At 41.3% G+C, this 24,842-nt stretch overlaps 1 protein-coding gene across 1 annotated transcript; it reads right to left on the reverse strand.

Annotated features, from left to right (window-relative positions):
* Positions 1-3,101: 3,101 nt before the first annotated feature.
* Positions 3,102-5,021, reverse strand: LOC106083985 (nuclear pore complex protein Nup58). Its single transcript, XM_013247341.2, has one exon. It carries the CDS (start codon positions 4,892-4,894, stop codon positions 3,293-3,295), a length of 1,602 nt encoding a protein of 533 aa, XP_013102795.2. The 5' UTR covers positions 4,895-5,021; the 3' UTR covers positions 3,102-3,292.
* Between the last annotated feature and the right edge of the window lie 19,821 nt (positions 5,022-24,842).

Raw genomic sequence — 24,842 nt, forward strand, 5'->3', positions numbered from 1 at the left:
TCAATATTTTTTCACTTTTTTATGTTTTTAAAAATTCACAGTGTATTTGTATGCGACCTTTCCTAATATATTCAAATAGTTATTTTACTTCAAGCTCAAGGTCCACCTATTTAAAGGTTTTTAAAAATACTTAAAAGTTTTTTTTTTCAAATTTTCAATTTTTATAAATTTTAAATTTGTTTAAAATTTTTAATTTTAACCTTTATATATTTTTAGTTTGTTTCAAACTTGAATTTTTATTATTAGTTTATTATAAGTTTTATTTATTTTTTTTTAATTTTAATTTTTTTTTTTAATTTTTAATTTTTTTTTTAATTTTTAATTTTTATTTTTTTTTAATTTTTATTTTTTTTTTAATTTTTATTTTTATTTTTTTTTTTAATTTTTATTTTTTTTTTAATTTTTATTTAATTTTAATTTTTATTTTTTTTTTGTTTTTTTTTTTTAATCTAAACTAATATTTTTAATTTTTTTTATTCTCTTTCCAAATTTGTAGATTATTTCAAGTAAAATCTAATATCAAGAGAAATTTGTAAGGTGCAAAGATAACAGTTTGCAAGAATTTATATCAAGATTCCTCTCTATTTTGGTTTGACAATTGGTTATTAGAAGAAATTGATCAAGAAAAGAGCTGCGTTTTCAAAGTCGGAAAGAAATTTGCAAGATTATATTAAGTATCTCCAGCCCACAAAAAAGGTAAGAAATTCTTCAGGGAATTATATAGATTTTTGAAGAGATGTGTGGTCTATCATTTCCAAGTATAAATATGATAGTGATGTTTAAAAAATAAGACAACAATACTGCGTAGACACTGTATAGTTTTATGATAAGCATAACAGATACTTGTCGGATATTAATCCGCCCCATGCCACTATTAGTAGGCCCCCAAGCGTCTTAGCTACTGGTGAGAGAAAGGAGATCTGTCTGCACTACTCCCCTTGCTCAGGTCCTTCCCACGCTACAGTAACAGGATCACTATGCCTATGAGAGTAATTAAAGACAGATTGAGGACAGTTGTAAGGTACTCGACTCCAGATAAATCCAGGTTTTCCAGCATCAGTGTAGTGATTCCGTCGGGGCTCAACACCGTGGATGACTTGGCTCCACGGATGACATTCGTAACTTCGGCCCTGATAAATTGTGATGGCTGTCCTTTGGGTCGGAGACCACGGATGGCTCTTTTCCTAGCCTTGTCATTCACGGGATGCTCAATAAATAGACGGTTAAACATCCTGGGGCATTTCCTCGGGCCAGTCACAGTTAGGTCGCCAAATCCGTGTAGCATGAATTTTCAGATGGTAATGCTAGAGTTCCGTCAATCCAAGGATGTGTAGCTCACATTTCACCTCATGTGCTATCTCAGCTATCCGATCAGAAAACTCATCCAGGTTTCCTATCCTCCCCCCGATTATACCGCCATCGAATGACTTGCTCCTATGGTTCGGTAAGAGTAGACTAAAGGACATGCATCTGGCAACCTCAGTTGGTAACTGCTTCACTCACAGACCTTGTCCTAGGTTGAAATGAAATAAGGGAAAGAGAGACGAAATCTGGTAGAAGAAATAAAGATAAACGAAAAGTTGCCATAGACCCCGAAAGAAGTCTCGCCAACAGGGCTGCCCCGTCAGCTATCCCAGGCCCATACAGAAATCAAGAATGATTGGGGGGTCATAAGACTGTAGAAAGCTCTGTGAAGAAAAGATGCACCAATGCCCCAAAGCGGGCTATTGGTACAGCAGATGCTGGACTATCTCCTCCTCATCCCCACATATGCAGCAAAAAAATTTATCGTCCCGAGTCCATCACGTCCTGGGATTGCTGGGGCCATATCATGGAAAATCGACGTCCTGGTTCCGTCGAACCTTAGACACGCTGCACCCCACAACGCCAGCCCACGCCAAGTCTTAGCGTTCACCGTAGTCTTAGCATTCACAAGTCCATCCGTATTCCAAACCTGGCCAGCACGTCAGTTTCTTCGTTCCCCCCCATCTTTTGATGGCCTGGAACCCAGCACAATCTGACAGCAGCCTCAAGCTTCGTTATGACATGACCCGCAGCCAGGACTTTCAGCGCAGCCTGACTGTCCATATAAATCATGACAGTAGAAGAGGGCTTCCGCTCCTGACCCAGGATGACATGCAAGGCCCTGAGAATCGCAAAAATCTCAGCTTGAAAGACACACCCTGAAATCCAAAGAGCGCCATGTCGCGGACTCCCTCAATCTGAGGACAGTCTTTAACTCTGAGCACTCCACGTATAAGTGCTAAGGTCTCAGATCAAGTATCGCATTCAGTGCTGCTCTCGGAGCATTTCTCCTCAAGCTTGGACTTCACATGACCTGCAGCCAGGGCCTTCTTTCCATATGTGACTGGATGAGAGGGCAGCCGCACCTGACCCAGGATCACATCCAAGGCCCTGAGGATCGCAAAAACCTCAGCTTGAAAGACACCCCACCTGTTCAGAAGTCTCTGTGACTCCCTAATTCCTAGGAAATCAACAAAAACTTTTGCCGCGGTGACCCCATCTGTGTAAACAGAGGGACCCATGAAAGGCGGGACGTCCCCAGCCTAAATATCCCCCCGCGAAGACAACCTCTAGATCGCCATCGAAGAAAGACGCAACCGGCTCATAGTCCTATGCCTCTCCAATGCCATCTTGTCCTCTCGCCCCACCGGCCTTCTGCAGGCAAACGAATGTCCGAAATCCAAACAGCGTCATGTCCCGGACTCCCTCAGTCTGAGGACAGTGTTCCACGCTGGGCACTCCACGCACAAGTCTAAAGGTCTCAGATCAATTATCACATTCAATGCTACTTTCGAACCACTCCTCCTTGCCCTCGATATCAGCATCGCCCCAAAACTCTACATTTTCCCTTATACCGCTTACCTTAATGAGAGCCCATTGCCACATCTAGCACCCATAGGTGAGAATCGGCCGAATCACAGCAGTGTACATCCAGTGAACCGAACTTGGCTTAAATCCCCAACTCATACCTATCGAGTTGCGACATGAGTAGAGCACTTTCAGCCCCCGTTTGACTCTCTCCACGTATAACAGATTCATTTGCATTAAGATATCCCTCCAATAAAAGCTCGCATAAATAAAAAAATCATTATCATTTATTAATCTACATACAATATAAAGAAATTTTGCTTTAACATTTATGATAACGTATCTCCCTCTCTCCATATGGCCTCTAACCATATCATTCATAAACTCTCGATTGTACTTTCCATGATCTGTTGTCTATAAATACCCATAGTAGCTCTAATTCAACAAACAAGAGGGCCTTCTATTTGCCTTGTTGAGCTCCAGATGCTTGCGCTGTTCCCGATAATGCTGAATTACCAAATGATTTGCCAAAATTACTTATGGCTGTTATATTGGAGAATGGTGTTGGTCCGGCCGTTATGCGTGAGGTATCCACCTTTGTCTCGGGATTGTCTAATTTGGCAAACACATCGGTGTTGTCTCGTAAGCGATATTTGCGTAGATTTAAATACTGTTCCTTTTGCGCCTCTACCTTTTGGTGGATCTCATGCAGGCGTCCAGCCAAAGAGATAAAACTTTCGTTGATCTGTTGGAAGCCACGCTTTAAATCTTGGGGGGCCACGTTTTGTGGATTGGTGAGTGAGTGCATGTGTCTTTCGGTGAGAGCTATTTGCTGGCGGAAATTAATCAGATCATGTTCGTATTTTGCCACCAGATTTTGAAAGAACTGAAAGGGAGCATTATTTTCGAATTGTAAGCCGACGGGAGTGTCTTGAGTCCGCTGGGCCATTTCCACTGATTGTATGGTTTTGGAAGTTTCTTTGCGCAAGAGTTTTATTTGATTGTAATTGGCTTCCACAGAGTTGGCGATTTCCTGTAGAGCCCATTGCAGATTTAGTATTTCTCCAGATACATTGGTCAATTTCGTGGTAGAGGTTCTTCCTATATCCGATGATAGGGTTTTCTGTGTTTTGATGTATGTCTTGAGCGCGTCCACGGTTCGAGCAATTTCATCGGGTACTTGGGTTTCCTTTACTTTGATATCTTGTTTTGATTCTCCTGGCTTGGGTTTATTTGAGCTGACATCAATGCCTCCCAGACCCACAAATGGTGTTGGTGCCGTGGCGGTGGCCGCCGTTGTGGCTGGTTTGCCAAATAAACCACCTCCTAATGTGGTAGTTGTTGTGGTGCCAAAATTCAAACTAGCAGAAGTAGTGGCGGCAGGTTTTCCAAAAGAAAAACTAGTGCCTGTTGCCGCACCACCTAGTCCTAAAGTTGGCACAGTGCCAGTACCTGCCGCGGAAGTGGCGGCAGCTGCTCCAAATGATAAAGTCGGTGCAGTACTCGCCGTTGCAGCTGAAGAGGTGGCACCAAAGCCAAAAGTAGTGCCAGTTGCAGCAGTTGAAGCTGCTGCAGTTGCTGTAGGAGCCCCAAAACTGAATGAGGTGCCAAAAGCTGGTGCTGACGTTGCTGGCGTCGCCCCAAATGCTGGGGCCGCTGTTGTGCCAAATGCAGGTGCTGCTGATTGTGTAGCTCCGAATGCCGGAGTTGATGCAGCTGCCCCGAATGCTGGAGCGCTGGTGGCGGCTCCAAATGCAGGAGCACTGCTGGCAGCGCCAAATGCTGGAGTACCGGTGGCAGCACCAAAAGCTGGCGTAGCTGCAGCAGCGCCGAATGCCGGTGTGGCTGCGGCAGCGCCAAATGCTGGAGTTGCTGCAGGTGCTCCAAAGGCTGGTGCAGCCGCTCCAAATGCCGGGGTGGCCGCTGTTGATCCAAAACCTCCCAGACCACCCAAAGTAGGGGTGGCTGTTGCCATTGTTTTTGGCGCCGTCAAAGAAAACCCAGACTGTTGATTGTTTGGCGTACTTCCTGCTGCTGGTGCTCCAAATGAAAAACCAGACATTTCCAAAGTTCCCCTCTTGGCCAATTTACTTTAAATTTAGAAATACTTTATGTAATATTATATTTATTTACAAATTTTAACAATTTCGTTGGGAATTTCACTGACAAATGTAAAGCACACGAGTTTTTTTTTTATTTGTTGACGCACAGCTGTTTTCAATTGCGCCAAGCTACGAATCACAATAGTACCATTGCCATTGTGAATGACATTATAGAGTTCAGTTTTATGTAGGGGTCGTTGCCACCATAAGAATATTTGTACAATAAAAGCAGCCATGGTTGAATTAAGATGGTTAAGTCACTTGCCTAACAACAACGAAATCAATGACACAACCCTGTGGGGATGATGGCGCAAACTCCCACTAGTCTGTCAAATTTCTGGACACTTTCTAATTGAAAATGTAGTTATTATTTGGATTATTATCAGCCACAAGATTAAAAGATTTTTGCAGGATTAACTGAACAAGGTTGAGTGTTGCTAACAAATCCCACAAAAGCAATGCTCAAAAGTAAAACAAATTTAATCTTTGAGGCCTTAAAACAGTGCTTCACGTATGGCAACACAGAATCACGCTCGAATTCAGTCGCCAAAGTTTAATTTTTTTTAACTTTTGCACGTCGCTTTCGTGTTATTTGTTTGCAGGGTTTCGTTTTTCAATGCGACCCTCAAAAACAAAACACAACGCCCAAGGCCAAAACAGTATGAACGCGTTGTGGAGCGTTGCGTTGAAAAATGCAACACTGCAAACAAATGTTAAAAAGCAACACACAAAAGTTAAACCATTTTCAACGTTGACGACCAACAACGGTGGCAACACCGAATGTCGTTCGGTTTCAAGCGACAAAGTTAAAGAAATTTGTATGCAGAGTTGCATTTTGGTGTTAACGCGAGTACGTTAAATGTGAACATCTTGCGGACAGTAAGATGACTATCAGGGCTAGAACAACCAGGACAGTAGGGTCACAAACAGTCTAGGAGTATTAAAAGGAGATTAACGCGTTTTTAGAAGATGGCATGATACGCATCGTGTGGTTGCCGGGACATAGCGAAGTAAGGGGCAATGGAAAAGCGGACGAATAGGCAGTGAATGCCAGTGGACTGTCGCCAATAAAGTTTGTTAAACCTTTTCGGGTCGACGCAGTCCGAATTAAGGGCGTGGAACTGCGAAACGGTCGTTAGAACGACCATAATCATATGGGGGCGATAGGATCGTGAGAAGACGAGCCTATTACTGAAAGGAAGTAAGAAGGAGGTCTGTTTAGTTTTCGGTATTCCAACGGGACACATAGGACTACCAGCTCGCCTTCGTATGGTAAGGTTTTCGTGCTTTCGGAATGAAAATTACTTTCGTGTCCTTCCATCCCACAAGTATATATGACATGCTAATACAACCAGAGTATATCTCCCAAGCCAAGGAACCAGTCTATCGGACACAGCTTGTAATTCAAACGATACATCATCAGGGCCTGGCAACTTAAAGGAGTCGAATCTTTTTACCATCACCCAAAGGATTTTCGGCTCAGACACAATTTCCCTAATAATCTCCGACGAATGCATAGCAGTGACAACCTCTTCTGACGCCACGTTGTCCGTTGGAGAATTTCTCAAGAAATGTGTATCAACTAGTTCCAGTTTTTCCTCACTAGACTTTGTCCTTACATTCTCTGACTTCGAAATATACCCCGTTGTAATAGGTCTCGAGGACAACCTTCCTTAGCCTAGAGGCCTCAGATGTATTTTCCACGGAGCAGCAGAATTCTACCCAGGATTTGTTCTGAGCCTTTCTCAGCCCGTTCTTATATTTTCTTAGCCCAGCCTTATAGATGTCCCAATCGTTTGGTGCTCTTGTGTGGCTATCCAATATCTCGGAATTTCGGGCAGTTTGGCCCAGCTGTCCCTTGTAGACTGGTAGAGTGTTGGACGTTCCCAAGGCCATTGAAAGGTCTTTTCCCTCCTTGGCTAATTCTTTGTTCCAGCTGTGCCTTGTAAGCTGGTAGAGGGTTGGACCTTCCCAAGGCCATTTAAAGATCTATTCCCTCCTTGGCTAATTCTTAGACTGATCCGTCTATGGCTAGATCAACGTAATTAGCTAGGAAAGGGAGGCACTTACCTTTGCAAATTTTGCCCATGAACATTCCATTAACGAGCAGGGGCAAACTTCTGACATATCAATGAGTGCTGTTCGATTCGAGTTTAAGCTCAATGATAAGGGGTCTCCTTTTTATAGCCGAGTTCGAACGGTGTGCCGCAATGCTACACCTCGTTGTGGAGAAGTTTATACATGGCTGCCATATCGAGTGGTACAGTACCTAAAAAATGTCGCCAGCATTAGGAGGGGATAACCACTACTGAAAATTTTTTCTGATGTTCTCACCAGCACTCGAACCCAGGCGTTCAGCGTCATAGGCGACATGCTAACCTCTGCGCTACCTTACCTTTACCGCTCCGACTATGGCTAGAACGACACCGCTAGATTCACATTCTGTAATCATTCCAAAGTAATGCTTACTGTCGCTTGAGTTTACAGGCAGACCAAGCTCCTCGTTTGTTTGGTTCCATTTCCCGATAGTATCAGTGGCTTTACTCAACCTGCGCTTTTCGTCTTCTGAGGGGTTGGTCGACGTTATTAACCCAATTCTATCTTTTACCCTGAACGCTTCTTTGACTCTCAGGAAAAAGAAAGAGTCGATAGACAAAATACCATCAGTATCGCTGGCCATTCCCACTTCCTTCAACGCGCCCACCAATAAACCGTTCTCACTCGCCTGAACTGAACCATCATCCAATCTGCCACTCTTCTGAGTCTCATACTCCTCGATGAGCTTCCTCGCGGAGGCAAGTCTATGGGACTCGCCCACAGTTATCATAACCTATATCAGGTTATGTACCGATTTGAAACATATTTATCGTAGTTGTTGCATGTCATAACAAAATACTTAATGCAAAATTTCAGCCAAATCAAATAAGAATTTCGTCCTCTATATGCTCAAGAAATCAAGATCCAAGATCGGTTTATATGGCAGCTATATCATATTATAGACCGATTTGGACCATACTTAACACAGGTGTTGGAAGTCATAACAAACAAATTCATGCAAAATTTCAGCCAAGGATGAGATATGCGCCCTCTATTGGCTCAAGAAGTCAAGATCCAAGATCGGTATATATGGCAGCTATATCAGGTTATGAGCCGATTTAAACCATACTTAGCACAGTTGTTGGAAGTCATAACAAAACTCTTCGTTCAAAATTTCAGCCAAATCGGATAAGAATTTAGCCCTCTAGATGTTCTTGATGCTCAAGAAGTCAAGACCCAAGATCGGTTTATATGGCAGCTATACCAGGTTATGAAACGATTTGAACCATAGTTAGCACAGTTATTGGAAGTCATAACAAAACACTTCGTGCAAAATTTCAGCCAAATCGGATAAGAATGACGCTCTCTACTGGCTCAATAAGTCAAGGCCCAAGATCGGTTTATATGGCCCATTTACAATTCCAACCGACCTACCTAGGTTTATTGGACGACCATGACAATATGGGACTCAAATGCAAGGTATTCAGGAGTAAATTGCGAATATGGTCAGGAAGGAGGAAAAGCTTTATAATTTGTTGATATCGGAAGGGGGCGGACCCTCCCCCGTTCCCCAAAAACACCACCCAAAATCAAAAGTGGACTGATCGGGACAATATGGGTATCAAATGAAAGGTATTGAAGAGTAGAATACGAATATTTTATTTAAAATTGGGTCAAAGTACCCATCGGGCCGCATATTTCGAGGTGTTACAAACAGAATAACTATATTAGTATACCCGCCCCACCCAAAAATAGCTCCCTAATCAAACATATTTACCGACCAATGCAATATGTGACCTACATAAAAGCTATTTGGATGTAGTGTAAGAAATTGACTCATTTTTAGGACAAAGACCCAGGAGTCAACCCCACCAACCAGAAAGGCATTTGTGAGTAGAGCAAAAATTCGGCCTGGGACCGAGCAGGGGTAAACTTTTCACACATCAATGAGTGCTTTCCGATTCAAGTTTAAACTCAATGATAAGGGACCTTTTTATAGCCGAGTCCGAACGGCATGCCGCAGTGCGACACCTTTCTGGGGAGAATTTTTTACACGACCATGCATGATACCTCGCAAATGTCGCCAGCATTAAGAGGAGATAACTACCTAAATTTTTTTTCTGATGTTCTCGTGAGGATTCGAACTCATGCGTTCAGCGTCATAGGCAGATATGGGCTACAGTGGCGAAGTGTCCCTATTCTAAGAAGATATTAGAGAGTTAAAGAAGGCGTAGAGGGCCCGACTGGGCTAGTCAATCAATTTGTCTTTGTTTGTGTGTTCCTTATAGACTCAGAAACAGCCGAACCGATTTTCTTGAAATTTTCACAGATGGTGCATAATGATCCCGTGGTGAAAATAGGGACTAAATTTTTTGATATCTGAAGGGGGAAGACCCTCCCCCTTACCCTAATTTTCAGAAACGCCAGATCTCGGAGATGGGTGGTGTGATTTAAGGGGCGAAATTTTGTGTGCTCTCATTTAGTGCCCTAAAAATAAAAATTTGGTATCCAAATTTCGGATGGGGTACCTAGGGGGGCAGCCCCATCCTAAAACCTATCAAACATAAATTTTGACCAATCACGACAATATGGAACTCAAATGAAAGGTATTTAGGATAAGAAAACGTATCTGATATCCAATTGTCGGACCAAGTGTTAGGGGGACCACCCCAACCCCCAAAATAACCCTAAATCGGACATATTTACCGACCATGGCAATATGGGACTCAAATGAAAGGTTCTTGGGAGTAAAGCACGAATTTGATATAAATATTCGGGAAAAGTGTTTATGGGGCCACCCACACCCATAACACCACCCAAATAGAAAGTATTTGCTGACTATTTCAATATGAGGCTCAAATAAAAGGTATTTTAGAGTAGAAGAATAATCTAATATATATATTTGCGAAGCCAAGTCGTACATGTTTGCTGACTATGGAAAAATGGAGCTCAAATGAAGGGTATTTGGGAGTAGACCATGAATCTCACATCAACATTCGGGACCAACTGTCTAGGGGACGTCCCACCACCATAACCACCCCAAGTACGACGTGTTTGCTCACCAAGACAATTTGGGTCAGTGGAGCTCGATATTCACAGTTTTTAGGGCCCCTACCCCAAACCGGATACCCCTTTCAGTAAGGAGTTTAAGTGAATGGTATTTGAGATTAGAAAACGAATTTGAGCCCAATGGCAATATGGGGTTCAAATATATGAGAATAGAGCACGATGCTGATATATTGGGTTGCCCAAAAAGTAATTGCTGATTTTTTAAAAGAAAGTAAATGCATTTTTAATGAGACTTAGATTGAACTTTAATCAAATATACTTTTTTTACACTTTTTTTCTAAAGCAAGCTAAAAGTAACAGCTGATAACTGACGGAAGAAAAAATGCAATTACAGAGTCACAAGCTGTGAAAAAATTTGTCAACGCCGACTACATGAAAAATCCGCAATTACTTTTTGGGCAACCCAATATTTTCAGGGCTTAGTGATTGGGGGACCACCCCAACCCCTAAAACACCCCTAAATCGGGCATATTTACCAACCATATCAATGTGGGGCTTAAATGAAAGGTATTTGGGGGCCAGAGCAAGAATTGATACCCACTTTCGGGACCAATTTTCTGGGGGTCTACCCCTTTCCCAAAATACCGCACAAACAGCTATTATTTACTTACCATTGCAATATGGGGCTTAAATAAAGGTATTTGGGAGTAGAATACGAATTTGATATCCAAATGTAGGACCATGGATATAAGGCATCACACCTTCCCCAAAACACCCCCCAAAGGGTAAACATTTTTCGACCATGCCAATATGTGGCTCAAATGAAAGGTTTTGTTCCATATTAAGTAAAAGAAGGCGCAGCGGAGCGGGCCCGGGTCAGCTAGTTATCTATAAAAATCAAATCAAATATCAAATTTCGACAATATTTTCTCTACGAATCATATTTTGTAGAAATTTTCTATAAAAATGAAATTTCGTTGAAACCTTCCCGAATTTTCGAATAACACCCAAAATTCAATGAAAATTTCCATTGAAATGATTGGTTTTCTTATTTGCTGTTGAGTTGCTGCATTGATTTGTTTCCCCTCTGATATTCTAAAATTGCGACTTGCTTGTTGTTATCAGCTCATCATTTGATCTGATTAAAAAAAATCCCATTAACCTGAACAAGAAGATATTGTAACATAAAACCATTTTAATTTTAAACAAATTTGCAACCTACTTGATCCCCTTTTTTCTCCGCACATCAGTCAGTGATTAAGGAGGAGTATTTCACACACACACACACACACACACACACACACACACACATGCACTACATGCATAGATGTTTTGTTTCCGTGACTGTGAAGAGATAAATGCTGAAAATACTCTATGACATCCTTTTCAAGAAGGATTACGCCATGTTTGCTGTGTGGTTTTAACGCACACCAATACATATGTATTTTAATACACATGCAGATAGATACGCATTGTAGGCAGCACAGAGTAAAACATTTTTCCTTTCACCGGCTCAGCAGGAGTATGAATAAGGTGGCAAATCAATGACTTGCCTTCGATGGCTTGGCTTGCCTTGCCCTGCCTTGACATAGACCGATATTAATATTTTCTTAAAAGATTGAAATGGTATTACATTTCCAAATGCCTTGTACGTCAATTGTTTGCATTTTTATCTCTCAATTCAGGCTATTGTGTAATAACGTGGCATTATTGTTATTATTATGATTGCTAAAAACAATGATACAAGAGGATAATTGATTTTTTTTTGCCTTTAATAGAAATTTTTCATTTGGAAATCCTGGTAGAATAACACGATATTACCCAAATGTGAGAGGGCGGCTGTATTCAATGTTTCAATGTCTGTGGCCACTGAAGGGTGCAATTTTTGTTCTTGAAGATAAGATGGAATTTTAAAAGAATGCCATATGGCATATATGAAATTATAATATTTTTAGACTGGGAAAAGATGTTTGCATGAAAGCATGCCGAGGGAAGGCTATCCCTTAGAAGTTATTTTCAAAGGGTAGCTATTGAGATTTGAGTTTGCAGAATATGACCATACTTAATCTAACAAAAAGTTTGAAAATTTAAAACTCATTTACCATGAATTGCATGCGGAAAATTTCCTTCATTCTCAAAAAAGTATAGGTAAGAAACTATAAAGGTGTGAGTCCCTAGATTAGGCACAGAAGTGAGAGAAAGAAAAAAATGTTCTTTCCTCTGAAGAGCACTGGTCAAATATCACCAAGGTGTCTACCGAATTCATATAAAATTGTGGCTATGGCTTTGGCTCCCAACGTGTTCTCTCCCTTAAGAAATAGAAGTTTTAGTACCCTTTCATTGGAAAAGAGAGTACCCTTTCCTTTGGGAAAGGGTAGTTTTAGTACCCTTTCCTTTGGGAAAGATAAGTTTTATTACCCTTTCCTTTAGAAAATGATAGGTTTAGTACCCTTTCTTTTAGGAAAGGGTAGTTTTAGTACCCTTTTCTTTGGGAAAGAGTAGTTTTAGTACCCTTTCCTTTGGGAAAATGTAGTTTTAGTACCCTTTCCTTTGGGAAAGGGTAGTTTTAGTACTCTTTCCTTTGGAAAGGGAAGGTTTAGTATCCTTTGCTTTATTCAAGGGTAGTTATAGTACCCTTCCTTTTGGGAGAGGGTAGTTCTAGTGTACTTTCCTTTGGGAAAGGGTAGTTTTAGTACCCTTTCCTTCGGGAAAGGGTAGTTTTAGTACCCTTCTCTTTGGGAACGGGTAGGTATAGTTCCCTTTCTATTGGAAATTTGTAGATTTAGTACCCAACCCTTGGGAAAGGGTAGTTTTAGTACTCTCTTTTTTGAGAAACGGTAGGTTTAGTCCCTTTCCTTTGGAAATTTGTAGATTTAGTACCCTCTCCTTTGGGAAAGGGTATGTTTAGTACCCTTTTCTTTGGGAAAGTTTACGTTTGGTACCCTTTCTTTTGGGAAAGGGTAGTTTTAGTATTCTCTCCCTTTGGAAAGGGTAGTTTTAGTACACTTTCCTTTGAGAAAGGGTAGGGTACTATCCCTCTCCTTTTGGAAAGGGTAGGTTTCGTACCCATTCCTTTGGGCAAGAATAGCTTTAGTACCCAGTCATTTTGTCAAGGGTAGTTTTAGTATCCTCTCCCTTTGGGTAAGGGTAGTGTTAGTAACCTTTCCTTTGGGAAGGGGTAGTTTTAGTACATTTCCCTTTTTGAAATTACAGTTTTGTGTACCCATTCCTTAGGGAATGAAAGTTTTAGTACCTATTCCTTTGGGTAAGGGTAGTTTTAGTAACCGTTCCTTTGGGAAAGGCTATTTTTAGTACACTTTCCTTCGGGAAAGAGTAGTTTTAGTACCCTTTTCGTTGGGAAAGGGTAGGTTTGGTACCCTCTCCCTTGGGACAGTTTTAGTACCCTTTTCTTTGGTTTTACTGCCCATTCTCTAAGGAATTGAATGTTTTAGTACCTATTCTTCAGCGAAATTACAGTTTTAGTACCCACTTCTAATTGAAAGGATATTTTTGGTACCTTTGCGTTGGAAAGAGGGTGCAGATATTAATCCGGCCCATTCAAATATGGACAAACACCTAATCCAGTAATCGGCTTATTGAGCGCTCTAAAAACTAAAAAGTAACCTCGATAAAAATAGTTTAAGTTAGGAATTCCGTGCTACTTACAAAATCCCTAATTGTTTCCATACCACTCCCCTAAGCTAGTTCATGTCAGGTATTGTGTCCCCACCTACGTACCGGTGTCTTCTAGCCGCGAAAACAGGACAATGCCATAGGAAATGCTCCATCGTCTCATCATCTTCCCCATATGCCCTACACATGCTATCACTTGCCACACCGATTTTGCATAAGTGAGCTCGTAGTCCTATGTGTTCCGTTATGATACCAAAAGCTATACTGACATCCTTCTTACTTCCTTCCTAGCCTAGCCTCGTCCTATTACGATCCGGATCCCCCATAGCATTTTCGCCGTCCTACCGACCGTTTCGCTGTTCCACAATGTTGCATGCGCATTCGTCGCCCACTCCCTTAACTCGGACTGCGTCGACCCGAAAGGCTTCGGGTTAACCAAGTTTATTGACGGCAGTCCTCTGGCCTTCATCGCCAAATCGTCTGCCCTTTCATTTCCCCTTACTCCGTTATGGCCTGGCACCCAAACGACGCGGATTGTGCCATACTCAGAGATGGCGTTTATCTCCTTCTTACACTGTAAGACTGTTCGAGACTTTACCGTCTTGGTTGCTATTGCCCTTATGGCCATTTTGCTGTCCGTAAAAATGTTCACACTCCCCTTACTCCGTTATGGCCTGGCACCCAAACGACGCGGATTGTGCCATACTCAGAGATGGCGTTTATCTCCTTCTTACACTGTAAGACTGTTCGAGACTTTACCGTCTTGGTTGCTATTGCCCTTATGGCCATTTTGCTGTCCGTAAAAATGTTCACACTCCCCTTACTCCGTTATGGCCTGGCACCCAAACGACGCGGATTGTGCCATACTCAGAGATGGCGTTTATCTCCTTCTTACACTGTAAGACTGTTCGAGACTTTACCGTCTTGGTTGCTATTGCCCTTATGGCCATTTTGCTGTCCGTAAAAATGTTCACACTCGGTCGCACCAAACCATCTCACGTGATCGCCCGGATCTCCGCCTGCAGGACCGTATTATGGTCAGACAGTCTAAAACAGATCTCAGTTCCTGGGTTCTCAATGTAGAGCTCCACTCCCACTCAGTCCTCTAGCTTTGATCCATCCGTGTAACATGAACTTCCAGATGGCAATACTAGGGTTCCGTCATTCCAAGACTGTGCGTGCCGCTGGCAGCAGTGCCTCGCACTCGACCTCAAGTGTCGTCTTAGCTATCCGATTGGAAACCTCTTCCCTTCCTTTCAGGTTTCCTATCATCATCTCGACTATACCGCGATGGTATGAGCTGCTCCCATACTCAATCCATTCTCCCATCGCCTTAAGTCTCATAGCCGCAGTGGGTGCCTCACACTTAATCTGTATGGCAATGGGTCGGGTAGAAAGGGGAAGTTTAGTAACTTTTTAAATGGCAAGTTGTTGTTTTAGTAATTTTTCCTTTGAAAATAGAAGTTTTAGTAATCTTTCTTTAGGAAAATGTAGTTTTAGTAAACTTTTCATTGAGAAAAGTAGTATAAGGGGTAGTTTTAGTACCCTTTTCTTTGAGAACCGGTAGATTTAGTACCATTTCCTTTGGGAAGGAACACTTTTGGTACCCTTTGCTTTGGGAAAGGGTAGCTTTAGTACCCTTTCCTTTGAAAAAGGGTAGCTTTAGTACCCTTTCCTTTAGGAAAGGGTAGTTTTAGTACCCTTTCCTTTCGGAAAGGGTAGCTTTAGTACCATTTCCTTTGGAAATGGGTAGTTTTAGTACCCTTTCCGTTGGGAAATTGTAGTTCTAGTACCTTTTCCTTTAAGAAAGGGTAGTGTTCGCACGCTCTCCCAAAGGAAAGGCTAGTTGTAGTACCCTTTACCAAAAGAAAGTCTAGTTGTAGTACCCTTTCCTTTGGGAAAGGCTAGTTTTAGTACCCTTTTCTTTGGAAAAGAATAGTTTTAGTACCCTTTTCTTTGGGATCGGTTAGATTTAGTACCATTTCCTTTGGGAAGGAGTAGTTTCTTACCCTTTCATTTTAGATAGGGGTAGTTTCATACCCTTTGCTTTGGGAAGGGGTAGGTTTAGTACCCTTTTCTTTGAAAAAGGATAGTTTTAGTACGCTTTTCTTTGAAAAAGGGTAGTTTTAGTACCCTTTTCTTTGAAAAAGGGTAGTTTTAGTACACTTTCCTTTGGGAAAGTGTTGTTTTAGTACTCTTTACTTTAGGAAAGAGTAATTTTAGTACCCTTTTTTTGGGAAAAGGTAGTTTAGTTTTTTTTGGGAGAGGGTAGCTTTAGTACCTTTTCCTATAGAAATGGGTAGTTTTAGTACGCTTTACATTGGGAAAGTGTAGTTTAAGTTTCGTTTGGGAAAGGTGAGTTTTACTACCCTTTCGTTTGCAAGGGGGGAGTTTTAGTACCCCTTTCTGTAGTAAAGGGTAGTTTAAGTACCCTTTCTTTTGGAAATGGGTGATTTTTGTACCCTTTCCTTTGGGAAAATGTAGTACCCCTTCGTTTGGGAAAGGGGAGTTTTAGTACCCTTTTGTTTATAAAAGGGGAGTTTTAGTGCCCTTTCGTTTACAAAAGGGGAGTTTTAGTACCCTTTGTTTTAAGAAAGAGTGGTTTTATTACCCTTTCCTTTGGGAGGGTGTAGTTTTAATACACTTTCCTTTTGAAAAGTGTTGTTTTAGTACACTATACTTTAGGAAAGAGTAGCTTTAGTACGCTTTTTTGGGAGAAGGTAGTTTAACCCTTTCCTTTGGGAAAAGTTAGTTTAAGTACCCTTTCCATTGCGAAAGGGTAGTTTTAGTACCCTGTCCTTTGGGAATGGGTAGTTTTAGTACCCGTTCCTTTGGGAAAGGGTAGTTTTAGTACCCCTTTCTTTGGGGACTGGGTAGTTTTAGCACTGTTTCCTTTGGGTAGCTGTAGTTTTAGTACCTTTTTTGGGAAGGAGTAGTTTTAGTACTCTTTTCTTTGTTAAAAGGTAGTTTTAGTACCCTTTCCTATGCGAAATAGTAGTTTTAGTACAATTTTCTTTGGAAAAGGGGAGTTTTATTACATTTTCCTCTATGAAAGGGTTTTAGTACCCTTTTCTTTGGGAAATAGTAGTTTTAGTATCCTTTCCTTTGGTAAAAGGGTAGTTCTAGTACCCTTTCCTTTGCGAAAGGTTAGTTTTAGTACCGCTTCCTTTGGGAAGGCGTAGTTTTAGTACCCTTTTCATTGTGAGAAGGTAGTTAAACTATCCTTTCCTTTAGTATCCTTACCTCATTGTTAAAATGATACCTCTTCGTTAAAATGATAGTTTTAGTACCCTTTCCTTTGGGAAAGGGAAGTTTTAGTACCATTTCCTTTGGGAAAGTGTTTTTTAACTTTAACCTTTGGGAAAGGTAAGTTTTTGTATCCTTTCCTTTGGCTAAAGGTAGTTTTAGTATCCTTTCCTTTGAGAAATGGTAGTTTTAGTACCCTTTCCTTTGGGAAAGTAGTTTTATTACTTTTAACTTTGGGAAATTACAGTTTTAGTACTATTTCATTGGGCAAGTGTAGTATTAGTACCCTTTCATATGGGAAAGGGTAGTTTTAGTACCCTGTCATGTGGGAAAGGGTAGTTTTAGTACCCTTTCCCTTGGGAATGGGTAGTTTTAGTACCCTTTCCCTTGGGAATGGGTAGTTTTAGTACCCTTTCCCTTGGGAATGGGTAGTTTTAGTACCCGTTCCTTTGGAAAGGTGTACCTTTTCTTTGTGAAGGAGTAGTACCCTTTTCTTTGTGAAGGGGTAGCTTTCCTTTGGGAAAGGGTAGTTTTAATATCCTTTGCTTTGCTAAAAGGGTAGTTTTAGTACCGTTGCTTTGAGAAAGGATAGTTCTAACACCCCTTCCTTTGAGAAGGGGTAGTTTTACTACCCTCTCTCCTGGGACAGGGTACTTTTAGTACCCTTACCTCTGTGAAAGGGTAGTTATAGTACCCTTTTCATTGCTAAAATGGTAGGGTACTAACCATTCCTTTTGGCAGGGTGTAGTTTTAGTAACCTTTCATGTGGGAAAGGGTAGTTTTAGTACCCTTTCATGTGGAAAAGGGTAGTTTTAGTACCCTTTCCTTTGGGAATGGGTAGTTTTATTACCCGTTCCTTTGGGAAAGGGTAGTTTTAGTACCCCTTTCTTTGGGAAGGGGTAGTTTTAGTACCCTTTCATTTGGGAAGGATAGTCTTATAACACGTTCCTTTGGGGAAGGATAGTTTTTTACCCTTTCCTTTGGGAAGTGTAGTTTTAGCACCCTTTCATTTGGGAAAGGGTAGGTTTAGTACCCTTTCATGGGGAAGTGGTAGTTTTAGTCCCCTTTTATTTGGGAATGGGTAGTTTTAGTACCCGTTCCTTTGGTAAAGGGCAGAGAAGGTTAGAAGGGTAGTTTTGGTACCCATTCCTTTGGGCAAGTGTAGTTTTAGTACCCTTTCATCTAAGAAGGGGTAGCCCTTTCCCAAAGGAAAGGGTAGTTTCAGTACCCCTTTCTATGGCGAAGAGTAGTTTTAGAACCCTTTCCTTTGGGAAATGATTTTTGAATGATTCCACCGAAAATTGAACCTATGCTTAACTATGCATCACTTCTAAATCATATTTTGATAACATGATCTCAGCACTGACATTCCTTTTTTTAAAGTGAATTCTCCCCTTTTAATGTGTATAAGTAATTCAGAAACGCCTTTACAACTTGTCCTTCATTTTATTGCCTTATGGCTGGCTTAAAGACCAGCATCCCTGCCATAAATCTTTAATGGCAAATAAACTTCTTACGAGTACGGCATAATAAAGTTTAATAAAATTAATTTCAAAATAATTGTCTTTGGGAAACTTTGGTCATATTTAAATTCAATTTATTTGAGTATATAAACAGCAAACATACGAAGGATGCATTGACTCGTCTACTGGAGATTAGCCAAATTTTAAGCCTATCAGTTTTATTTGCCTTTTATTGTCTGCGTCCTATTCTTTTGGTGCAATGGTTTCCCTTTTAATACCCATTTAGGGGTTGTGTGTCGTTAAATATCGATGCTCCCCGCTTCTTTGCCTTAGGGCTGACCACCATCATTAAATGAGTAGTTTAGTTTGGTGTTCATCAAAAGCCACAAATGGATAAATAAGGACTCCTAGAGAGAGAGAGAGAGAGAGTGGGACAGAGCTCTGGCTAAGAAGTTGTGGCCCATTGTTTTGGCCTCACTTAGTTGTCCTACATCATTTATTCTACCCCGTTGTGCATAATTCGTATATGTGGAAGTGTGTGTGTCTCATATGGTGTGGTTGCAGACAATCGCTAGGTCATATTTAGTCTATGATTGTTATCCTTGGCATTCCTAGGCTGACAGTAACCAGCATGCATGTCATTTAGTTGTGTGCTTGTAGCATTTAAAGACCTTGCCTCATGTGGAATTATCTTTATTTGCAAGTCGATACGAAAAGTTGCTTAATTTTCTGTTTTGGCAAACATTTTATCGTAATGTGATTACTTAACCATGAGGAAGTTTCATGTGAATGATTAAGTGGTACACTTAAAGAAAAAATGAGAAAGTTTTAACCAAGTCTTTGACCGATATGTGAACATATCATTAGCTTCATAAGATACCACAAGAAGTAATGCAAATTTGCCGAATCCAGGTGTTCAGGATCATGAGCCTTTGTGCCACGGTGGCCTTCCCAAAAAGTCTCTACGTAATTTTCGATGAATTCCATGTCTAGTATAGTCTCCCCACCTAAGCGCCGGTATCTGTGAGACGTGAAAGCCCGCCAATGACGAGCCTACATACACATAGTAATACATAGTGTCTAACATCTGTGAGCCTTCTCACACAGAAAAAAAAAACTCTTAGAAAAAACCAACTACCAAATTTGTATGTGAAACGAATTTTAGCATTGAATCGAAGAAATTCTCTGTTGAAGTACGTAAATAAGTCTCTACAAGGAACTTGACAGACAAAATTATTGAAATTTTGTTGACTTTCAACAAATTCTTTAGTTGAGGTAGATGTAAAAAGAGGCGTACTACCATGTAGATCACAAAACTCCCATTCATAACTTGCAAACCCGGTTCGAATCCCCGGTCGGCCAAAAAAAAATTTTATTTTATTTTTTCATTAAACTTGTTTTAGAAAATTCGGCATACAGAATATGAATTTCGTATTCAGAATAAAAACTAAAATTTTTTTAATTTAATTAATTGAGACACTTATTCGCCTTATTGAGGAATCGTCTTTCTCGTGAACTGGCATATTCCAGTTTTCTCTGGGTTAACATTGAGACCTCTGGGTCTCAATTTCGTATTCAGAATAAAAACTTTATTTTTTTTTAATTTAATTAATTGAGACACTTATTACTGTGTCGCAGTACTTATTGATTTATTTCATCATAAAGAGATGATGTCGGTAGGCTGAATGATGGGATCATGAGTTCCCAAAACTCTGCTGCACCAAAATTATTAAAATTTGTTTTTAAGGGTAATAGTAGAGAGTGACAGAATTAAAACGAACGAGACAAAGCAGCGCGAGGCCTACAATGAAAACAAAAACACCACCACCCAAAGCAAAGCACACACGTTGGCTGGTTAGATGTTTTTTTATACCCTCCACCATAGGATGGGGGTATACTAATTTCGTCATTCTGTTTGTAACTACTCGAAATATTCGTCTGAGACCCCATAAAGTATATATATTCTTAATCGTCGCGACATTTTATGTCGATCTAGCCATGTCCGTCCGTCTGTCTGTCGAAAGCACGCTAACTCCCGAAGGAGTAAAGCTAGCCGCTTGAAATTTTGCACAAATACTTCTTATTAGTGTAGGTCGTTTGGTATTGTAAATGGGCCATATCGGTCCATGTTTTGATATCGCTGCCATATAAACCGAACTTGTGTCTTGACTTCTTGAGCCTCTAGAGTTTGCAATTCTTATCCGATTGGAATGAAATTTTGCACAACGTGTTTTGTTATGATATCCAACAACTGTGCCAAATATGGTTCAAATCGGTGTATAGCCTGATATAGCTGCCATATAAACCGATCTTGGGTCTTGAATTCTTGAGCCTCCAGAGGCCGCAATTCTTGTCCGATATGAATGAATTTTTGAACGAAGTACTTTGTTATGATATCCAACAACTGTGCCAAGTATGGTTGAAATCGGTGCATAACCTGATGTAGCTGCCATATAAACCGATCTGGGATCTTGACTTCTTGAGCCTCTAGAGGTCGCAATTATTATCCGATTTGCCTGAAATTTTGTACGACGGATCCTCTCATGACCATTAGCATACGGGTTTATTACGGTCTGAATCGGTGTATAGCCCGATACAGCTCCCATATAAATCGATCTCTCTATTTTACTTCTTGAGCCCCCAAAGGGCGCAATTCTTATTCGAATTGGCTGACATTTTACACAGGTCTCCAACATATAATTTAATTGTGGTCCAAACTGGACCATATCTTGATATCGCTCTAATAGCAGAGCAAATCTTTTCTTATATCCTTTTTTGCCTATGAAGAGATGCCGAGAAAAAAACTCGACAAATGCGATCCATGGTGTAGGGTATATAAGATTGGCCCGGCCGAACTTAGCACGCTCTTACTTGTTTTGCCTTGCTTATGGATATATTGTTGTTGTTGTTATATGTTTGCTTCCAAAGACTGCCTTTGAACAACAAATTTGTACTTTAGGTCGTTGAGATTCAAAATAAATTGTTGCAAGAAAATTAACAAATTTCGTAGTTGATTTTTCGACCAAAGTTCTTGTTTTTCAAAATTATTTTTATCTGTGCAGTACGGTCTTGAATGTGACACTTCCAATTCAGTTTCCTGTCCAAGATCACACCTAAACATTTGAACTTGTCAGATATCGAATTCGCCTTATTGAGGAATCGTCTTTCTCGTGAACTGGCCTCTGGGTCTAGCCCAGTCATATGCCATATGCAAGACCCTTTCGGCTCTTCTGCGTAGCTGGTTCGGATCCTTTACCTCTTAGAGGTTTTGTAACGTCGCCTGCGTAGCAGACGGGCTCAAATCCCTCCTCAGTCAGCTTCCATAATAGGTCATTTATGGTGGTCACCCATAGGAGTGGCAATAAAATGCCCCCCCCGGTGGCGTGCCTTGTGTCACTTTCTCCCTTATATTTATGTCATGGTACACACAATTTATCCACCTTTTCCTTAGCATATGGTTTATACAGTATCCAAGGACCGGGCCCACCCGGTACTGGTCTAAGGATTGTATCAGTGTGTCGGTCCTCACATTGTTAAAAGCCCCCTCGATGTCAATGCATACCGCCAATATGTAGATTTTAGCATCGAAGGATTTTTCCATTTTATTTTCGTGCAGGGCAATCTCCACTAACCGTCCCTTGACATAGGCATGCTGTCTATATTTGAACATCTCGCCGGATGCCATTCTCTTTATCAGGACATCACAGACTAAAGGACTTTTTGGCAGCCTAAGCATTAGGTAGATGCTTTGGATTGGCATATCCAAGGTGCAAGAATGGATGAGAGAAGCCTTAACATAAATGCCACTTATTAGTTGTTGCTAAACAGACGGCTCAAAGCTAGAACAGGGAATGGGTGCCTGCATAGTAGTTCTCGAGAATGAGCTCATCAATCATCTACAGTTCTACAAAGCAAAAGTCACAAACTTTTTACACCCTACCACCATAGTTGGTATACTAATCTAGCTCTTCCGCTGTAACACTCGAAATATTGATCTGCGACCCCATAAAGTATATGGGGTCTCGACATTCTGAGTCAATCTATCCATGTCCGTCCCTCCATCCGTCCGTCTGTCGAAATCATGATAGCAGTCGAACGCGTAAAGCGATGCCCACGGTGTGAAACTAAGATTGCGATTGAATTGGTAAATCGAACTTAAGTTGCTGCGTTTTGATATTGGAAGTCTCTCTCCCCTAATCCAAACTAGTCGGACAAGCGCCTAAGAGAGGTATAAAAAGATAGAAAGAAGAAATTTTTCTTAGGACGGCCGGAGCGAACAAGGCCAAGGAGATGTTGTAGGAGAATTTCTGCGAATGCAACAAATACACCTACAATTCGAGCTGGCAAATATGCTCCATGACAGTTTTCACCATATTGCCCGATTCAGATAAAACTTGGCATTGATGTTGAAAGTCATTGATGTTGAAAGAAAGGCGTTTGGACCAAATTTCAGCCAAATCAGGTGAAAATTTTAGATTCTATGGGCTGCAGAAGTCAAATCCGGGGATCGGTTTATATGGGGCTATATCTGTTAATCGACTGATTCGGATCATCTAAATTTCAGCAAAAGCGGATGCGATTTGAGGCTTCTCATGCGACTCATGAAATCAAATCGGGGGATTGGTTTATATGGCAGCTATATCCAAATATAGTCCCATCTAGATCATTTGTCCGATTGATTCTATTGAGTATCCAGATCCAGGAACTCTGCGACTAGGATGGGGTGCTCCCAGAGAGATCTGGGTCTGAGACGAGTGTCTGATTTGGCAGATGAACAACTGACGTGTGGTCCCTGATTACAATCCGGACATACATCCTGCACCTCGGCTGGATGTATGCTCTGTAGAAGTTGAGGCGGCTGCATCTGCTGGATAGTAAATGAGCTGGAACTACTTTCATTTGCTGGGGGATGTAAATTTCTTCAGGTACAATGGGAGACGGTTGTTCTCCAAGGACCACATTTACCCGGTAGCTAGTCACCGCATCTGCTACCGTGTCTGGTAGAGGTTTTCTCTTGTAGCGCTGAACTTTACGCTCTAGATCATGTAGAACTACCTTAAGACTTCTGGGCGGTGGATACCTATCCACAAGAAGATGATTTGGATGGTCTCTGCGATGACAGGCCAGAAAGTATTGATTGAACAGCATGTAGTTATGTCCACATGAGAACTGAGGAGATATCCCGTCGCAGTTTGAAGGGCGGTATTCTGACAGATCTGAATATTATTTCAAGGCGTTTCACCGAGCTGACGAGATACGTTACGCAGGAGATCAGGTGATGCAATAGAATAGTCTGACGAGCTGCAGCACCACCTCGTAATCCTAGTGGGAGCATCCTCATTCACCGTGCAAAACGTGGAGCCTTCAATTTGCTCTGCCAGAGCTATGCCCCGCCGGTTGTTACCTAGGGTGGAATGCCTTGAAACATTATGCACATTAAAGTCTCCTAGATCCAGCCGAATATTGTCAGAGAGTACCTCACATATTTCGGGCTTGTAAGCTTGGCCATTAACTGGGTCACTACTACCAACCGGCGGTATGTACACTTCGTATAGCTTCACCTCGGTAGTACCGGACCTGACTGCTATCCCCTTGCACTCCATGTTGGAGACACTAGCGCCAGTTGCAGGCGATATGGGTCTACACTGCACGGAATGGTGTATCACGATGGCCAATCTCCCACCTCCATTCCTTAAGCGAACCCTACGTAGCACATTGTATCCGTGACAACTGTGCAGACTGCAGATGTTGGTCAGCTTTGTTTCCTGGATCGCTGCAATCAATATGTTCTTCCAACTCATAAAATCGATCTTGCCCCGCAGACTATTGCAATTCAATTGCAAGAAAGACACTTCCGGCACTGGCCTGGTAATATTGCGGTTTGTTGTTGTTGCGTATATTGCCGCAAGGTAGAGGCTGGAGGGGACACATAATCCGACCAGAAGCATGTGGAGAAGGCACTCTGGAATGTGCCTCACCCATGACAAAAATAGGACGAACACGTACACTGAGACGGCAGCCCTTGCCGATAAGTATTCCATCGGGTCAATCCGGTGGGTACAACCGGCTACCATGGGATTGTTATGACGAACTAGTGGAATGGAATCATTCAAAGTACAATTGGAACTCACAAGAAATATGACAGCATGAGGATACCATGTGTGTGTGTAAACATTGCGCATAGAAACACATTTGTTGGCAATAATCGCTCCAATACACTTTAAGCAACGCTTGCATTTTTGAGCATTGAACCAAAAATACAACATTGCTATTGGCATTTTTCTATAAATTTTTTATATCCTCCACCATGGGATGGGGGTATGCTAATTTCGTCATGCTGTCTGCAAAACCTTGAAATAGGTGTCTAAGAACCCATAAAGTATATATATATTCTAGATCGTCATGACATTTTAAGTTGATCTAGCCATGTCAGTCCGTCCGACCGTGTGTCTGCGAAAGCATGCTAACTATCGAAGGAGTAAAGCTAGGCGCTTGAAATTTTGCACAAATACTTTATATT

This window comes from Stomoxys calcitrans, chromosome 2 (assembly GCF_963082655.1).
Source record: "Stomoxys calcitrans chromosome 2, idStoCalc2.1, whole genome shotgun sequence".
NCBI lineage: Eukaryota > Metazoa > Arthropoda > Insecta > Diptera > Muscidae > Stomoxys > Stomoxys calcitrans.

Bases quoted from the DNA above. Each gene is read 5' to 3' on its own strand.
- LOC106083985 (XM_013247341.2), bottom strand. From the start codon at position 4,894: ATGTCTGGTTTTTCATTTGGAGCACCAGCAGCAGGAAGTACGCCAAAC.